General features: G+C 51.4%; 1 protein-coding gene across 1 annotated transcript; it reads right to left on the reverse strand.

The window, feature by feature from the left end:
- KDELR3 (KDEL endoplasmic reticulum protein retention receptor 3) lies at positions 1-14,316 on the reverse strand. Its single transcript, XM_045001154.1, has 5 exons — positions 13,747-14,316; positions 11,360-11,460; positions 9,824-9,982; positions 7,025-7,277; positions 1-828 (listed from the first exon to the last, which is right to left on the reverse strand). Exons 1-5 carry the CDS (start codon positions 13,835-13,837, stop codon positions 788-790), a joined length of 645 nt encoding a protein of 214 aa, XP_044857089.1. The 5' UTR covers positions 13,838-14,316; the 3' UTR covers positions 1-787.
- Between the last annotated feature and the right edge of the window lie 488 nt (positions 14,317-14,804).

A 14,804-nucleotide genomic window follows, 5' to 3' on the forward strand; every position in this document is an offset into this window, starting at 1 on the left:
TGTCAGCAACCAAATATATTTTAATAAAAATGCTTGCTATCAGTGGGACATCAGGGACTATGATTGAAAGGGGTTGAGTAGAGCAGAATGTTTGAATATTTACAATATTGAAAGATCTTCAGATGTCATCCGTGCCATTTTAATGGAAAGATGTTCCCTTAAAAATATTACAGGGCCTAGATAGACTGGGATATGGGGAATTTTACCTCTTTGATTACCAGTCCATATTGGCTTAAGTGGCAGTAATCACATGGCTGAAAGAACACTGCAAACAAATGGCAGTAATTGTAAGTGGTCTGTCTGCCACAGTTTTCCCAATATGAAACGGATTGGTGGTTTTTGGTGTTTTGGGTACCTGTTTGCTAAGAACTGAGTAACTGTTTTACAGCTGGCAGTCTTTGAAAGACTTAAAAATAGGCTATGGAAACCAAACTTTTCTCTCCTTGAGATGATCCCTTAAAGGGTCAGGTTTGATGCAGATTTTGGAAGTGGGTTGGGGGAGGAAAAGAATAAAGCTTGCACTTCTGTATCTACTATGAGAATAGAGGACTTCAGTCACTAGCCAGAACCATTCACCAGTACAAAATTCACTTAAGCAAAAACACTAGCACACATTTAAGGAAAAGCCCTATGCAGATCAAGAGCTTATCAGCCATCCAAGCCTCACTATATTACTGGCGCTGAGTTGAGATTCTTAGCTGAGCCATTTTTGTCAATGTGGGGCAGAAGAAAGCTGTGATCTTGGAACTGCATCTGCAGGAACTTCTTGGGTTGTGTGGTGCTGTTTTCAGACTGGCATTGGGAGGCTTAACTTCTTTCCCTTCAGGACTGTGCAAGGAAGAGGAAGAAAGCATAGTGAATGAAATGAGGAAATTCACTGTTTCACGTCCCCAGTAAAGTCCCTGTGCCTGCTCTCTAAAGCATAACATTGTCATCTGCAAGGTTAACAGCTCACAACTAATTAGAATGGATGTCACCAGGGGATTATTGGTGGCAGAGGTGTGCCAGGGAGAGAGAGTTACTTTTAAGCCTCACATGACTTTAGTGCAGGTAGAGCATCCTTAACACCATCTTCCTTATTCATAGCTCTAGAGCCTGCTTATCTTCAAGAGCCAAATGCCTTGTCTGGAGTTTAGTGCCATATGCTAACACTAGAGGATACAATCTGTATTGCCAAGTTCTTGGATGTCACCCTTTTTAAGGGTCTTGAAGAACTGTGCAGGCTTAATGGGATTAATGTGTGCAAAACAGGAGCTTTGGGAAGAGGGAGACATTCATATTCAGTTCTTGGTTGAAAACAGCTGGTGCAACATGGGCAGGGGGCCCTAGAAATGGAGGAATGCTCTTCATGAAAATGAGTCATTCAGAATTAACCTTCTCTGTCTTTCATAGCCATCTGGGTCATGTGTGGGTTCACTCTCTTCACTTATGAAATCCTTATGTTTTCTTAATGAGTGTAAAACTGTGCAATACGTGGTCAGGGATCAAACTTTGGACCACTGAGTGGTGCTACTGGGACTGTAGCCTGAACACTACCAAAAAGTGTGTGTGTCCGCTAAGTATTTCACAACTTGCTTCTAAATGTGCAGCATCAGTTTGGGTTTGCCATCTCATTCTTGAGTTGGATAATGAAACGACTATTGTGGCTGGCTGTCCTCCACTCGAGGTACAAGTGTGGTGATAGCATATATTAAAGGGAGAGCTGGTGCTGACGCTTCGTTATGGTTTCCTAACACTTTCCTTTATAAAGCCCCTGTTTTCAGAAGTTTCCAAAACTAGTCATTCAAGCTAGAGGTTCCCGTGCCTTAGGCTGATTTTTGGGAAAGTGTCAGTGAAAACACTTGAGACATTTCTGAAAATGAGATTTGGAGATGGTGCATTGTTTTGCCCATGTTTAACTTAAAACAAATTCTTGCAGCTGTTTCATTGAGAATCTCTACTGTCTCCGTGCTTTGGTGCAGGGACTTGAAAATTGGCAAAGGCAGTGGTTGCCTTTATATAAGGGATGTGCTTTTTGCTATTTCCATGAAAATCCACCCACATTTGACTGAACTTTGTTTGCAAATCTGTTTCCATATGCTCTGTAGAGACTTGCTAAGAGTTTTAGTGTTAGACTCTCCTGAAGATTCAGTCTACTGGGCATTCCTCAGGAGTTGGGCAGGACCTTCCTTGCAATTAAAAGTTGTGGGGAGCTTTTCTGCACTGAGATATGGGAGGCTGTCTCTTAGGGCAAGTCTATACTTCAAACGCTGTCATGGTGCAGCTGTGTTGCTGTAGTGCTTCAGTGAAGATGTACGCCAATGTAGTTAATCCACCTCCGCAAGAGGCAGTAGCTATGTCGACAGGAAAAGCCCTCCTATCGACATAGTGCTGTGTATACGATGGGCTGGGTTTATATAACTGCATTGCTCAAAGGGGTGGGGTTTTCACACCTCTGAGCGACACAGTTATACCCATGTAAGTTTATAGCATAGACCTGGCCTTATGCTTTTGTATTTCCCTTGCTGATACCTGAGCAGTGTGGAGAAGAAGAAACAGCCTGATTGAAACAGAGGGTGGAGGAATCAAGGCAGGGGGGCAGAAACTGCAGTAGGGAACAGAGAGGCTGTAATGGAAGAGGCAGAAGGAGGGGATGGTGAAAAAGGGGTCTGAAACCACTGAATACACTCTTCCAAAGCCTAGAATGGAACTTACAGTTGGAGAGTTTCAACATTCCTCTGCTATTCAACAAATAGCTGTGAAACACACTGGCAACGTATCTCATCCCCCTCTAGTGGCTTGCCCTCATAAAATGACAAGAGGCAGAATTTGCTGTGGATTTAAAGGTCTCTCCCTTGCTGATGACACTGGGTGGGGTGGGGGGTGGTCAGCATGGTTCCATATAAATTTCCCCCCCAAAACCTAGGAAACTTCACATTGAGGTTGCAAAGTCAAGCACTCAAAAGTTAAGAAATACCTGTATTAGAGTTCTCTATACAACTTTAATTTGGCCACCTTGTACATATGCATTATGTGATGGTCTTTAATTACATGATCACATAGATGGGTTCTTTTTCCACAGGACCCCTGCCTCAGTACACAGGATGAACCTACTCTGGGAAGGAACCAGGATTGTGAAGGAGGCTGTGGGATTGCAGGACCCCTGCCTCATTTGTTGCAGTACTTGGAAGGTACTTGATGAATGAGGCAAGAAACTTGAGCAAGAGAAAGGATGGTCTTCTGGTTTAGGCAGTTAAGTGACGCCTGGATAGTTGGATTCTATCCCTGCCTCTGCCAGAGTTCCTATATGATGTCAGGCAGGTCACTTAATCTGCATTTCAGGTGGCCACTGTTTGGGTTTCTCATTGTCTGCCCAGCTTGAGACCTTTGGTTCTGATTTGCAGAAGTATTCATCATTCACAACTCCACTAGCTCTGCTCTGAACATAACATGCTATAAAAATGCAGAGTCCTTTGAAAAGTCAGGCCAGAAGCATCTCCGTGTAGAAACCCAACATTAGTGGACATGTAACAATTTTGGCCTTAATTTTTCTGTGCCTCATTTTCTCCATGTTTGAAATGCAGATACTTGCCCCCCTCATGGGGGAATTGAAGATAATGTTTGTGAAGCACTTAAATATTGCAGTGATGAATACCATAGAAAAGTCCATGAGGACATTAATTGTATATGCAGAGCAGGATTTAGACAAAGTACAGCAGTGGTCAGCAGCCAGTTGATCGCTATCGACTGGTCGATCCTGGAGACTCTGACAGTCGATCGCTAAAAGTCTGGTGGTGTAGTGGGGCTAAGGACAGAAAGCACCGCCCCCACAGATCCCATTGGCTGGGAATGGGGAACTGCGGCCAATGGGAGCTGCAGGAGTGGTGCTTGTAGGCAGGAGCAGAACATGGGCAACAGGGGTGGGCTGGCCGCTTCTGGGAGCCCTGAGCCCTCTTCCGGAGTTCGCACTCCACACCCCCCTCCTGCACCCCAACACTCTGCCCCAACTCGGAGTCCTGTCCTGTACCCAACCTCCCACCCAGAGCTTTCACCCCTTCCTATATCCCAACCACCTGCCCTGGGCTCAGCCTGGAGCCCCCTCCCACATTCCAAACCCCTTGGCCGCAGCCCAGAGCCTGCACCCTAACCCCCTTGCCTCAGCCCAGTGAAAGTGAGTGAGGGTGGTGGAGAGCAAGTGATGGAGGGAGGGCACAGGCGGCAGGTTTGTATAATTTTTGGTGGTTCTCCCCCCCCCCCGCTCCCGCCCTGTAAGCCGTTATAAAATGAAGCTACAACATGTTGGCACCACAAGATTACAAGGGTCAATTAAAAGTGGAAAGTCAGAAGCAGCACTTGCCTGCTTCAATATACAGTATTATATTTTGTTGCACCTGTTGTGACAAAGTGGGAATGTTCTTAATGTTTTCTCTGAATACTGTGTGGGTGCCTCAGTTTCCCCTGCAAGGTGCCAACTGAAGGTGTTGGGGACAAAGAGATCAGGTGGCCTCCTTGTCCAGAAGAGAGACAAAGGCCAGAGGAGGGAGTGTCAGTTTGGAGCTGGCTGGGGAAAGGCCCAGAACTTGGGTCTGGGCTCCCCACCCTCCAAGATGGACCTGACTGAGGGGTCCTGTTTTCTGTACCTACAAGCTCTGTTTTAGACTGTGTTCCTGTCATCTAATAAACCTTCTGTTTTACTGTCTGGCTGAGAGTCATGTCTGACTGCAGAGTTGGGGTGCAGGGACCTCTGGTTGCCCCAGGACCTGCCTGGGCACACTCGCTGCGGAAAGCGCACAGTGTGGAAGGAGATGCTGAATGCTCTGAGGTCAGACCCAGGAAGATGTAAACTTCTTGCCCTGGAGACAGTATGCTCAGAGAGAGGAGGCTCCCCCAGAGTCCTGACTGGCTTTGTATGGAGTAGTTCCAAAGCATCCCAGCATCCCCTTCCACACCATGTGCTTCCCGGAGTCTGCACAGGCACTGACACTCCCTCCTCTGGCCTTTGTCTCTTTTCCAGGCATTAGGAGGCCACCTGATCTCTTTGTTCTCCAACACCTTCAGTTGGCACCTTGTAGGAGAGCGGCCCAGGACATCAGTTGCCCGGAGACAGGGTTTCAGCCATTCTCTGTGCGGACGGCATCACACTGGCACTCTAGGGCTCTACAACAATCACACCCCCTTATCCCACCATCTAGATCCTTGAGAAATGCATAGGGGAAACTGAGGCACCCACACAGTATTCAGAGAAAACATTAAGAACATTCCTACTTTGTAACACCTGTATACGACTAGTTATATACTTTAAAGGGTGTAAAATAATCAAGTATTGTGCTAAACACAATGATACTCCAAACTGACCACCAAATTTAAGTTGCACGTTTTTCCCTTCAAGTGAGGGCTCTGGGGTGGGGCTGGGGATGAGGGGTTCACAGTGCAGGAGGGTGCTCAGGGTTGGGGTGCTGGGGGTGCAGGCTCTGGGGTGGGACAGGGCTGGGGATAAGGAACTTGGGATGCAGACAGGCTGCCCCAGGGCTATGGCCAGAGAGGACTCCCCCCACCCCTTACTGGCAGCAGCAAGCTCCAGGGGAGGGCCCCTCCTCTCCCCCCTCCCCCGCAGCACACTCGCTCTGCACCACAGTCACTGCACATGCTCCTAAGGACTCTCTCAGGTCCAGAAAGCCCACTCGCCTCCCTTATGGTAGGTACCGGGGTGGGGGTTGCCATCACGTGTGGCCTCCCCTGCTGCTGCCCCTCACCATAGCCTCACTGGGGATGGGGCTGCCCCTTGCCCAGCATGGGGCAGGAGTGGGGACTGCAGGGTGGTGGCTGGGGTGGGGGGTAGGGTGTCACAAAATTCACCCAAGCCCCAGCTGCTCAGGTCTAGGAAGTTCCCCTCCTCCATCTCCCCTGTGCTGGGTGGGTGCTGGGGAGCGGGGGGGGGGGGAGGGGGGGGACTGCCAGCACATGTGGCTTCCTTCCTCCCCTGCTGCCCCTCACCCTTGTCTCACTGGGGATGGGGCTGCCCCTTGCCCAGCATTGGGCAGGAGTGGGGGCTGTGGGCGGAGGGGGTGGATCACAGGGTCAAACCTCACCGAAGCCCCAGCAGCTGCTCAGGTGAGTGAGGTCCACCCCAGATGTCCATCTCCTGGCCGGAAGTTCCCGTGGCATCTCCTCCATGTGGGTGCTGGGGGGCTGGGGGAGAGAGCTCCCAAACACGTGTGTGCCTCCCCTCCCCCGGTGCTCCAAGAGGCTGCCGGCCGCTGATCTCTATAGCCTTAGGCAGAAGCAGCACAAGCAAGGGAGAGAGGCACCGGCTGTTTTCTTTCAGGCAGGGAAGCTCTGAGGCGGGGGAGGGCAGGGCCAGGGGAGAAACCTAGCTCCAAATATTGGTGGAGCACAACCCTCAGCCTTGAATATTCCTGGTGCTCGAGCACCTTGAGCCCATATAACCTGCCGCCCCTGAGGGCAGGGGGAATGGAGTGGGTGGGGTAGTCCTCGGGGAAGGGGTGGGGTAGATCCTGAGTTGCATTTAAATTCAAAATTATTTTGTGCATAAAAAGGTTGGAGACCACTGATGTACTGTAAATAGGACCTGGAGTCACATACTGTATGAGGAGGAGCAAACAAAACAGTGAATAGCTTCTCTTTCAATGAGCACTATCCTTCCTTTTGCACTGACTGAGGGAGAGGTCCTATGCGGGGGGGATGGAGCATGTGATTGTGTAATTAAAGACTGTCACAATGAATTTGCACAAGGGGGTTGAATTAGGTCGCACAAGCAAACTTCATTCTGGCATTTGTGATTTTTTTGGGGGTGCTTAACTTTGCAACCGTAATGTTTTAAATATTGTTTTATATGTAAGCGTAGCCCTTGAAAGACTGAAGAGGGGTGAAAACAAATGCACTCTGCTACAATACCCATTTTTAAGGGTAGTTATGAAGATGGTCAAATGCCTAGCTTCCATCCCCACCCTAGCCTGCTTATGGAGGTGAGCCGAATATACCCCTTCTCTTCCTGCTTTCACCCTCAGTCCAGCTCCCTACCTACCTTTAGTGACGTAGAGATAGAAGAAATCACAGTAGAAGATGGTCTGTACCACCCCAGAAACCACGGCAATCTGGTCATAGAAATTTTCTGTGTGGTAGCGCCAGATCCAGTTGGCAAGGTAGAGCGCACGATAGAGACCCAGGAAGAAGAGGTAGTGGGTTGTGATGGTCTCTGCCTCCCCTGTCTTACTGATCATGAAGAGCTGAGGAAGGATGGCTACTGATTCCAGGTAGATGGAGAAGGTCCAGAGGATCTGTGGGAAGAGGGAAACAATTCAGAGGAGAATCTTACTGGCCAATTAATTTCAGTAGCCTTTAAAGGCTTCACTCTGGAATCAGAGCCTGTTGTGCTGATGCACGGTACAAACTGTCCCTGCCCCAAAGAGCTTTCAACCTATTTTAAGACCAGAAGTAACAAGTAAGTATAGCAAGTAATAGGGGGAAAGGGAGGATGAGGGTAACAGTGCTACTCTGTTTGCATAGGCCGACAATGCCCAATTTGATGGTTCTGAATCATTTAGATCTTCGGGTGGGAGAAGGAGAGTGTTTAAGTACATAACTCAGCTGTTCCTACTGGCCCTTTACCTAATCAGACGTGCCCTGTTGATTGCAGGTCCCAGTCTCATTTCATTTCTTTGTGAAGGGGGGAGGCTCAATCCTGAAAACCAGTATACCAGGGGTCGGCAACCGTTCAGAAGTGGTGTGCTGAGTCTTCATTTATTCACTCTAATTTAAGGTTTCACGTGCCGGTAATACATTTTAACGTTTTTAGAAGGTCTCTCTCTACAAGTCTATAAACTATTGTTGTATGTAAAGTAAACAAGTTTTTAAAAATATTTAAGAAGCTTCATTTAAAATTAAATTAAAATGCAGATCTTATCAGTTTAGTGCAGTGGTTCTTAACCTGGGGTGCACGCACCCCCTGGGACAGGGCTTGTGCAAGGATATTTTGTGTCCTAGGTGAAACGTCCACCTTGAGCCCCCGCCTCCCCTTGCACATGGGTTCGTTGAGGGGCAAATCCCAATGGGCCTTTATAGACCCCAGGGGCCAGCCGTGCCCAGGGGCTGCTCCCCAGACCAGGTTCTCCCCTCCTCATCCTCTGAACTCCCCTGGAGGGTGCACAGCCCCCCCCACCCATGAGCCCTCCCCTCCCCTCCCCACTGCACCCCGGCGGCCCCCGCCCTGAGTCCACTCACTGGCTTTGCCGGGCTTGGGCCGCTGCAGCAGCTCTGCAGGGAGGAGCCGCCTTCCGGAGGCACCAGAGAGGCAGAGCGTCCCGCTTGTGGCAGCAGCGAGCCCCAGCCATGGAGGAGCTGGTGCAGTGCAGGGGGGCAGCAGCCCTGCAAAGGCAGCGGCGCCGCTCGTGGGGAGCAGCTGTGCACCCCACCCCTCCTGCCCACGCTGTGGCCTGGCGCCCCTCCAGGGGGCTGCGGCCCGGCGCACCCCCGGGGGCTCCTGCAGGCTGCAGTGGATGTATGCGGGTGCCAGCCCCCATGCGCCCCTCAGCTCCCTCCTTGCCTAGGGTTACCTTATTTCAACAATCAAAAAAGAGGGGAGAGCCCTGCCCTAGTCCCGCCCCCATCCACTCCCTCCCACTTCCCACCCTGATTGCCCTGGTCAGAACTCCCAACCCCCCCGCTCCTTGTCCCCTAACTGCCCCCTTCTGGGACCCCTGCCCCTAACTGCCCCCCAGAACCCCACCCCCTACCTAAGCCTCCCTGCTCCTTGTCCCGACTGCCCCCTCCTGAGACCCCCCCCACCCTGACTGCGCCAACCCTTATCCACACCCCTGCCCCCAGACAGACCCCTGGGGACTCCCACGCCCCATCCAACCACTCCCCGCCGCCTGACAGGACCCCCAGAACTCCCGACCCATCCAACCCTCCCCCTGCTCTCTGACTGCCCCCCAGGATTCCCCTTACCATGCCCATGCCAGTCAGATGCTGGCTCCACATGGAGGCAAAACTCCATGTGGAGTGCTGAGGCAGCGGGACGTGGGGAGCTGCGGGAGGGGCAGTGGCGGCTCACACTTCTGGGAGCTGCAGAACCCGAGCGTGGTGAAGGGGGAGCCGGAGGGGTGCGCCTGCCCGGGCTGTGGCCCGGTGCCCCCCCCAGGGGGGCTCCTGCAGTGGATGCATGCGGGCGGCGCCCCCCGTGCACCTCCCCCCCCGGTTCCCCCCTCGCTGTGCTCGGGCTCTGCGGCTCCCGGGAGTGTGAGCCGCCGTCGCCTCTCCCGCAGCAGGCTCAGGGCCCCGCGCCCCGGTGGCTCACAGTCCCGGGGAGCCGCAGAACCCGAGCGCGGTGAGCGGGGAGCCGGGGGGGCGCTCCTGCTGCCAGTCTGGGGTCCCATTCACTCAGCTGGCCGTGCGCTGAGTGGGGCCAGTGGCCAGGACCACAGCTGGCAGCCACATGCCAGGCAAAATCGGCTCACATGCCAAAAGTGGCATGCGTGCCGTAGGTTGCCGACCCCTGCACTATACTCACTGGTTTTGGTTGGTTTCCTTGTTAGTAATATTAGCTGAAAGGCCAAAGATTGAATTGAGTTATGGAGAATGAACCTTTAGGTGTAGCTCTTCCAAGTCAGGACTGAGGCCTGAGTGAGGTGAGGCTGCAGAAACTTGAACAGCTGTTTGTCTTGTCTGTCAAAGAGTCTGTCTCCAAAGACTGCCAGTCTGGCCCCTTTCTTCACAAAATTTACTTCCATGCTCCGTTGATCATCTAAATCCCAACTAGTTTCCACTAAGTGGTTATCCCCTTCTTTTTCCCCCTCCCATCCTTTCAGTTTTTGTACTTCCTTACCTCTAAGGGGGTAAAGCTGTGGTTCTCCAGAAATGACAAGCCTGTGACGGGGACCAAGAGGAATTCCAGACGGAAGGAGTCATGCTCTCTGTCAAATGTTTTCTGGAATTTCACGTAGATCATATACACTGTGATGTAGGCGCACACCAAGAAAATGACCTGCAGAGGGGGGAAGTAGCAAAAAAGTTCTTTTGAAAGACATTTGTCTTACATCCTATTGTCTTCTCCACTTAAAAGGGACTGGCTTGCTTGCTTGCTTGCCTAATTCAAGTCCTGCTTTTAAGCTGCTGGTGGTGGGGAAGTTAGCGCTCTGGAGTGCCCTCTGGAAAACCCAGGATTGATTCCCATCTCTGCTGCTCTCCCTCCTGGGGATGCTGCAATGGCTGGGCCACATGACCCTAGGACAGAGGTGGGCAAACTACGGCCCACGGGCCACATCCGGCCCACGGGACCATCCTGCCTGGCCCTTGAGCTCCCGGCCAGGGAGGCCCACCCCCGGCCCCTCCCCTGCTGTCCCCCCTCTCCTGCAGCCTCAGCTGGCCATGCCGCCAGCGCTCTGGGTGGCAGGGCTGCGAGCTCCTGCCGGGCAGTGTGGCGGCGTTGCTGGCTCCAGCTGGGCGAAGCAGCAGCCAGTCTTGCTGCTCTGAGCAGCATGGTAAGGGGGTGGGGAGCGGGGGAGTTGGATAAGGGGCAGGAGGTCCCTGGGGGCAGTCAGGGGACAGGGAGCAGGGGGCAGATGATGCAGCGGAGGTTTGGGGGGGGGAGTCAGGGGATGGGGAACAGGGGGGTTGGATAGGTGTGTGAGTCCTGGGGGGGCCTGTCAGGGGGCAGGGTTGTGGATAGGGGTTGGCGCAGTCAGGGGACCGGGAGCAGGGGGGTTGGATAGGGGTGGAGTCTGGGGGGGGGTGGTTAGGGGTAGGGGGTCCAGGGAGGGGGAAGTCAGGGGACAAGGAGCAGTGGGGTTTGGATAGGTCGGAGGTTCTGAGCAGGGCGGAGAGGGGTCTGGGGCCAGGCTGTTTGGGGAGGCACAGCCTTCCCTGCCTGGCCCTCCATACAGTTTCGGAACCCCGATGTGGCCCTCGGGCCAAAAAGTTTGCCCACCGCTGCCCTAGGAGTGCCTGCTCCTGTACTGCCGTGTAGAAGCCCCAAGTCTTTTCTCTTGCTACTTTTGTCTTGACAGGGGGCGTTGGCCCTGTGCCTACTGTGCAGGACACCCAGGTTTGATCCCAGTCTCCTGCTTCTGGATTTGGCAGGCACTAGTGGGGCAGTGGAATCAACTTGTTGGAGCTGCTATGGTGAGTGGGCTGTTGTTGTTTGTCTCTGGTCAATGGAGGAATAGTAGATCTAAAGGACAGTCTTATCTCTCCCCTGCCAAAGGGGAGTTTACTGTAATTTGGGGAGTCTTGTAGAAAGCTCCCCCCAAAATTTAAAATCCCGATTTGGTGAATGTCTATCATCACCTTCCCCAAGTAACTACAATGAAACGCCTATGGGGTTGCTTGCAGTGGGGCTCCTGCAGCGTCTCCCTGCCGTTACCTTCATCACGGTGTTATAGAGTGAGATGAAGGTGGTGAACAGGTCAAGATAGCGGGTCGTGAAGACAAGAGTGAAAAGGATCTGGCTCTTCCCGGAGATACCTACACATCGGGGAAGGAACAGGAGATAAGACAAGTAAGAGAGGAAAGGTTTGGAGACATACACAGCTATTGAAAACTCCACGTGCATATGCCCCCTCATCTTGTATCAAGGTATCTTCTCCTAGTAACAATTCAGGACAAAAAATCCATCAGTCTTGTTACCTGGTTCTGTTGTTGTTTGTAGGACAATAGCTGTTATACAAAGTGGGCGGTCAGCCACTCCTTCAAGTGGGAACGCAGCTACACGTGCAGCCAAATTAGTTTACAGAACTAAAATGCAAAATTGATTTGGAAAGTAAATAGCTATTGCCATTAATATCCTACCAGACCCATGTCTTCCCCCTCTGCCTAACTAGCATGCTGGAGCTCATGTTTGGCTGAGCTGTGCATGGCCCAGTAACTGGCCACTTTGCCCTGACCTATATCTTCCCTGAACTAGAGGAGTGCTCAGAGCATCATTAACCACCCTGTGCTAGATCAAAGCAGTGCAGGGGCTGAGTTACACTGAATACACAGGGAGGCGAGATGATGGGAGGATTTTGTTGCAATAGAGCCCATGTGTTTAAAACCGTTTATCTTGGGCTGCGTTAAATGAACTTGGCACAGACAAAACAAGCCAGATTGACAGAACAGGTCTTGTGTGGGCAGTGGCAGTGCAGGATTCCCCTGACACCACCTCAGCATGCCCCGGGCTTGCCTTGCAGGGCTCAGCTCTGGGTGAGAGGGTGGTCATTTTTCACGCCCCATTCAATCCTGGTTCTCCTGAGCATGCCTTTCTCCTCCCCCCCCCATCTTGTTCGCACTGATGATATTTTGTGCAATGTCTGCCTCAGGAGCAAGCTGTCTGAGAGATCAGGTCCCAGCCTGTAAATGGTAATAGCTTTCAGTCACCAGTGAACTTGGGGGCAAAGTTGAGGTACACCGATGAAAAGGCTGGAGTATGGAGGGAAACTGGCATTGTTTCCACCTATGATGTCCCTGCTGTGAAAGGATAATGGAAAAAAAGACTCCAGGTGGCAGGGCTCTCAGTTCAGCTTCTTTCATCAGCCCAACAGTCACTCAGAAATTGTGTCAAGTATCGGGGGTAGCCATGTTAGTCTGTATCCACAAAAAAAAACAAGGAGTCCGGTGGCACCTTAAAGACTAACAGATTTTATTTAGGCATAAGCTTTCGTGGGTAAAAAACTTCATTTCTTCAGATGCATGGAGTGAAAGTTACAGCTGCAGGCATTATATAATGACACATGAAGAGAAGGTAGTTACCTCACAAGTGGAGAACCAGTGTTGACAGAAATTGTGAACACCAAAACTGTTCCCTCTGCTAGGAACCAATGGCTTCTCCTTGCAGAGAGCAGCTCAGCAGGGGGTCTCCCTGTTCACTCCCATGGCCTAGCACTTAGAGAAGGGGAAAGGACCCTATAGTTGAGTTCTGTTCCCAGCTCGGTCACTGACTCACTTGGTGACCTTGGCCAAATGACTTCACCCCTTTCTGCCTGGGTTTCCTCATTAGTAAAATGAAGATACTTCCCCCCCCCCCCCCCGCCAGAGGGTTGAGGCTAAAGGAAGGTTTGTAAAGTGCTTTGAGATGCTGAGAAGGTGCAGAGTATTATTACAGGTCCTCTGCATCATCTGGCCAGCAGATGCAGCCTAGGGGGAGGGACAGCCATTTATCTCCTGTAATGTTACACACCTGGAATTCAGTTGCCCTTTAGCGGGGATGCCTCATAGCCTCTCTTTGTTTCTTTTTCCTGGAAAGATTTTTACAGCTGCACACATGCTAATCGCACCCTGCCATTCTCCATCCCTTAATAACAACTCTCATGTTATCGGCACCCCCAAGATAAGCACCTGTACTAAGAGCTGATGCTTTTTGCCACGTCACAACACCCTCCTCCCAATCACATCCCTGTCCCGCCCTCCAACGGAAATAATGTTGAGCCAGGATGGCTTTGTTGGCCCCTCTGTGCGGTGGAAGGGTTCTAACAGGGCGGCCCCCACAAAAGTGGGGGACACAAGTGGGGAAGGAGGAAGATGGGGGAAGAGGTAGTGAGATGGCAGGTGGGAGGGATGTAGAGAGGGAGATTTAATTCTCCCTAGGAACCCAGTTAGGGAGGGCACTGAGTGCCACTAACTAGCAAGCCATTGATTCTCCCCACTCACTGTCCCTTCCTCATCTCCACACTGTCTTCTTTCTCACAGCCAAAGCCACATGGGGCCCTCCTTCCCAAGCACGCGCGCATACACGCACGCACACACACACACAAAATTGTGGGGGAGAGAACTCACCAGCACAGGACTTGGATCTCCAGATCTTGACCAGTAATATGATCATAGCCAGCAAATGGGAGACATCTCCCAGGATCCGGAATATATTCATTGCTCCGAGAATTTCCCCGAGGCAAATTATTCAGTGCAGATTTGAAAAGGAAAGAAGGCTTGGGGAGTTCTCTTGGTTTCTCCCAAGAGATTCTCTCTGTTACCTGGTAAAACTCTGCAGTGAATCTTTTCCCTTACCTGTCCCGGATCAGTTAAACTGTCTCTCCCAATTAAACTTTCTTTCTCTGTGGATATGGAGTCCCCTGTTCCTGTCTCCTGGCAGACGAGTTAACTCTCTCTTTCCTAGTATAAAAACTTTCTCCAGTGATATTCTTACCTCCAGAATGAACTGGTCCCCTCACTCCTCCTGGTATATTTAATCTCTGTTCTATCAGACACAATTTCTACCTACTCTACGATCTGCCTACGGCCCTTTTCCTCCCGTGTGCCAGTGTAAAGTCGGGGATTGTCCCCCAGAATGTCCCTCCCAGTCTGAGCCTGCTTAGCTGTCCCAGTGCAGGCTGGGTGACGTGGCTGCTGTCTGCATGGCAAGGGCGGAGGAGGAGGCGGGAGAAACTCAGCCGAGTTATTTTCTTTCTTTCTTTTTCCCCACTTGGTCTTCTCAAGTTACAACCCGAAACGTCCTTAAAGGGGAAAAGGCAGATGGAAATGATCAGCCCTTGTCAGAGGCATGGAGCTTTTAGTGATGGAAGAGATCCATTAGGTCACATCATGTTTCTACCCTGATCTAAGCAGGGCAGGTTGTTTCCTGCAATATAGTCCCTGGGGCTTTGTTCAGTCCCATTTTAAAGGCCTGCAGAGGTGGGTCTTGCCTGATTTCCCCCCTCTAACTGAAGTTGCAGGTGGGAAATATTTCTTGATATTCATGCATAATCCCCCTTTGCTCAATTTTGTCTCTTTAGTCACTTGTGGGCAGAGTGTTTAGAAGATGACAAGTGCAGTGTTACATCCCTGGTTGTTGTGGTTATTGTTTATTGTGCCTCATTGAAACCTCCTGATCTGGTGCT

Source organism: Mauremys mutica, chromosome 1 (assembly GCF_020497125.1).
Source record: "Mauremys mutica isolate MM-2020 ecotype Southern chromosome 1, ASM2049712v1, whole genome shotgun sequence".
NCBI classification, from domain to species: Eukaryota; Metazoa; Chordata; order Testudines; family Geoemydidae; genus Mauremys; species Mauremys mutica.

Bases quoted from the DNA above. Each gene is read 5' to 3' on its own strand.
- KDELR3 (XM_045001154.1), bottom strand. From the start codon at position 13,837: ATGAATATATTCCGGATCCTGGGAGATGTCTCCCATTTGCTGGCTATG. The intron at 11,461-13,746 runs GTGAGTTCTCTC...CCCGATGTGTAG, and splicing joins GAGATCCAAGTCCTGTGCTG to GTATCTCCGGGAAGAGCCAG. The intron at 7,278-9,823 runs GTAAGGAAGTAC...CTCTTCCCACAG, and splicing joins ACAGCTTTACCCCCTTAGAG to ATCCTCTGGACCTTCTCCAT.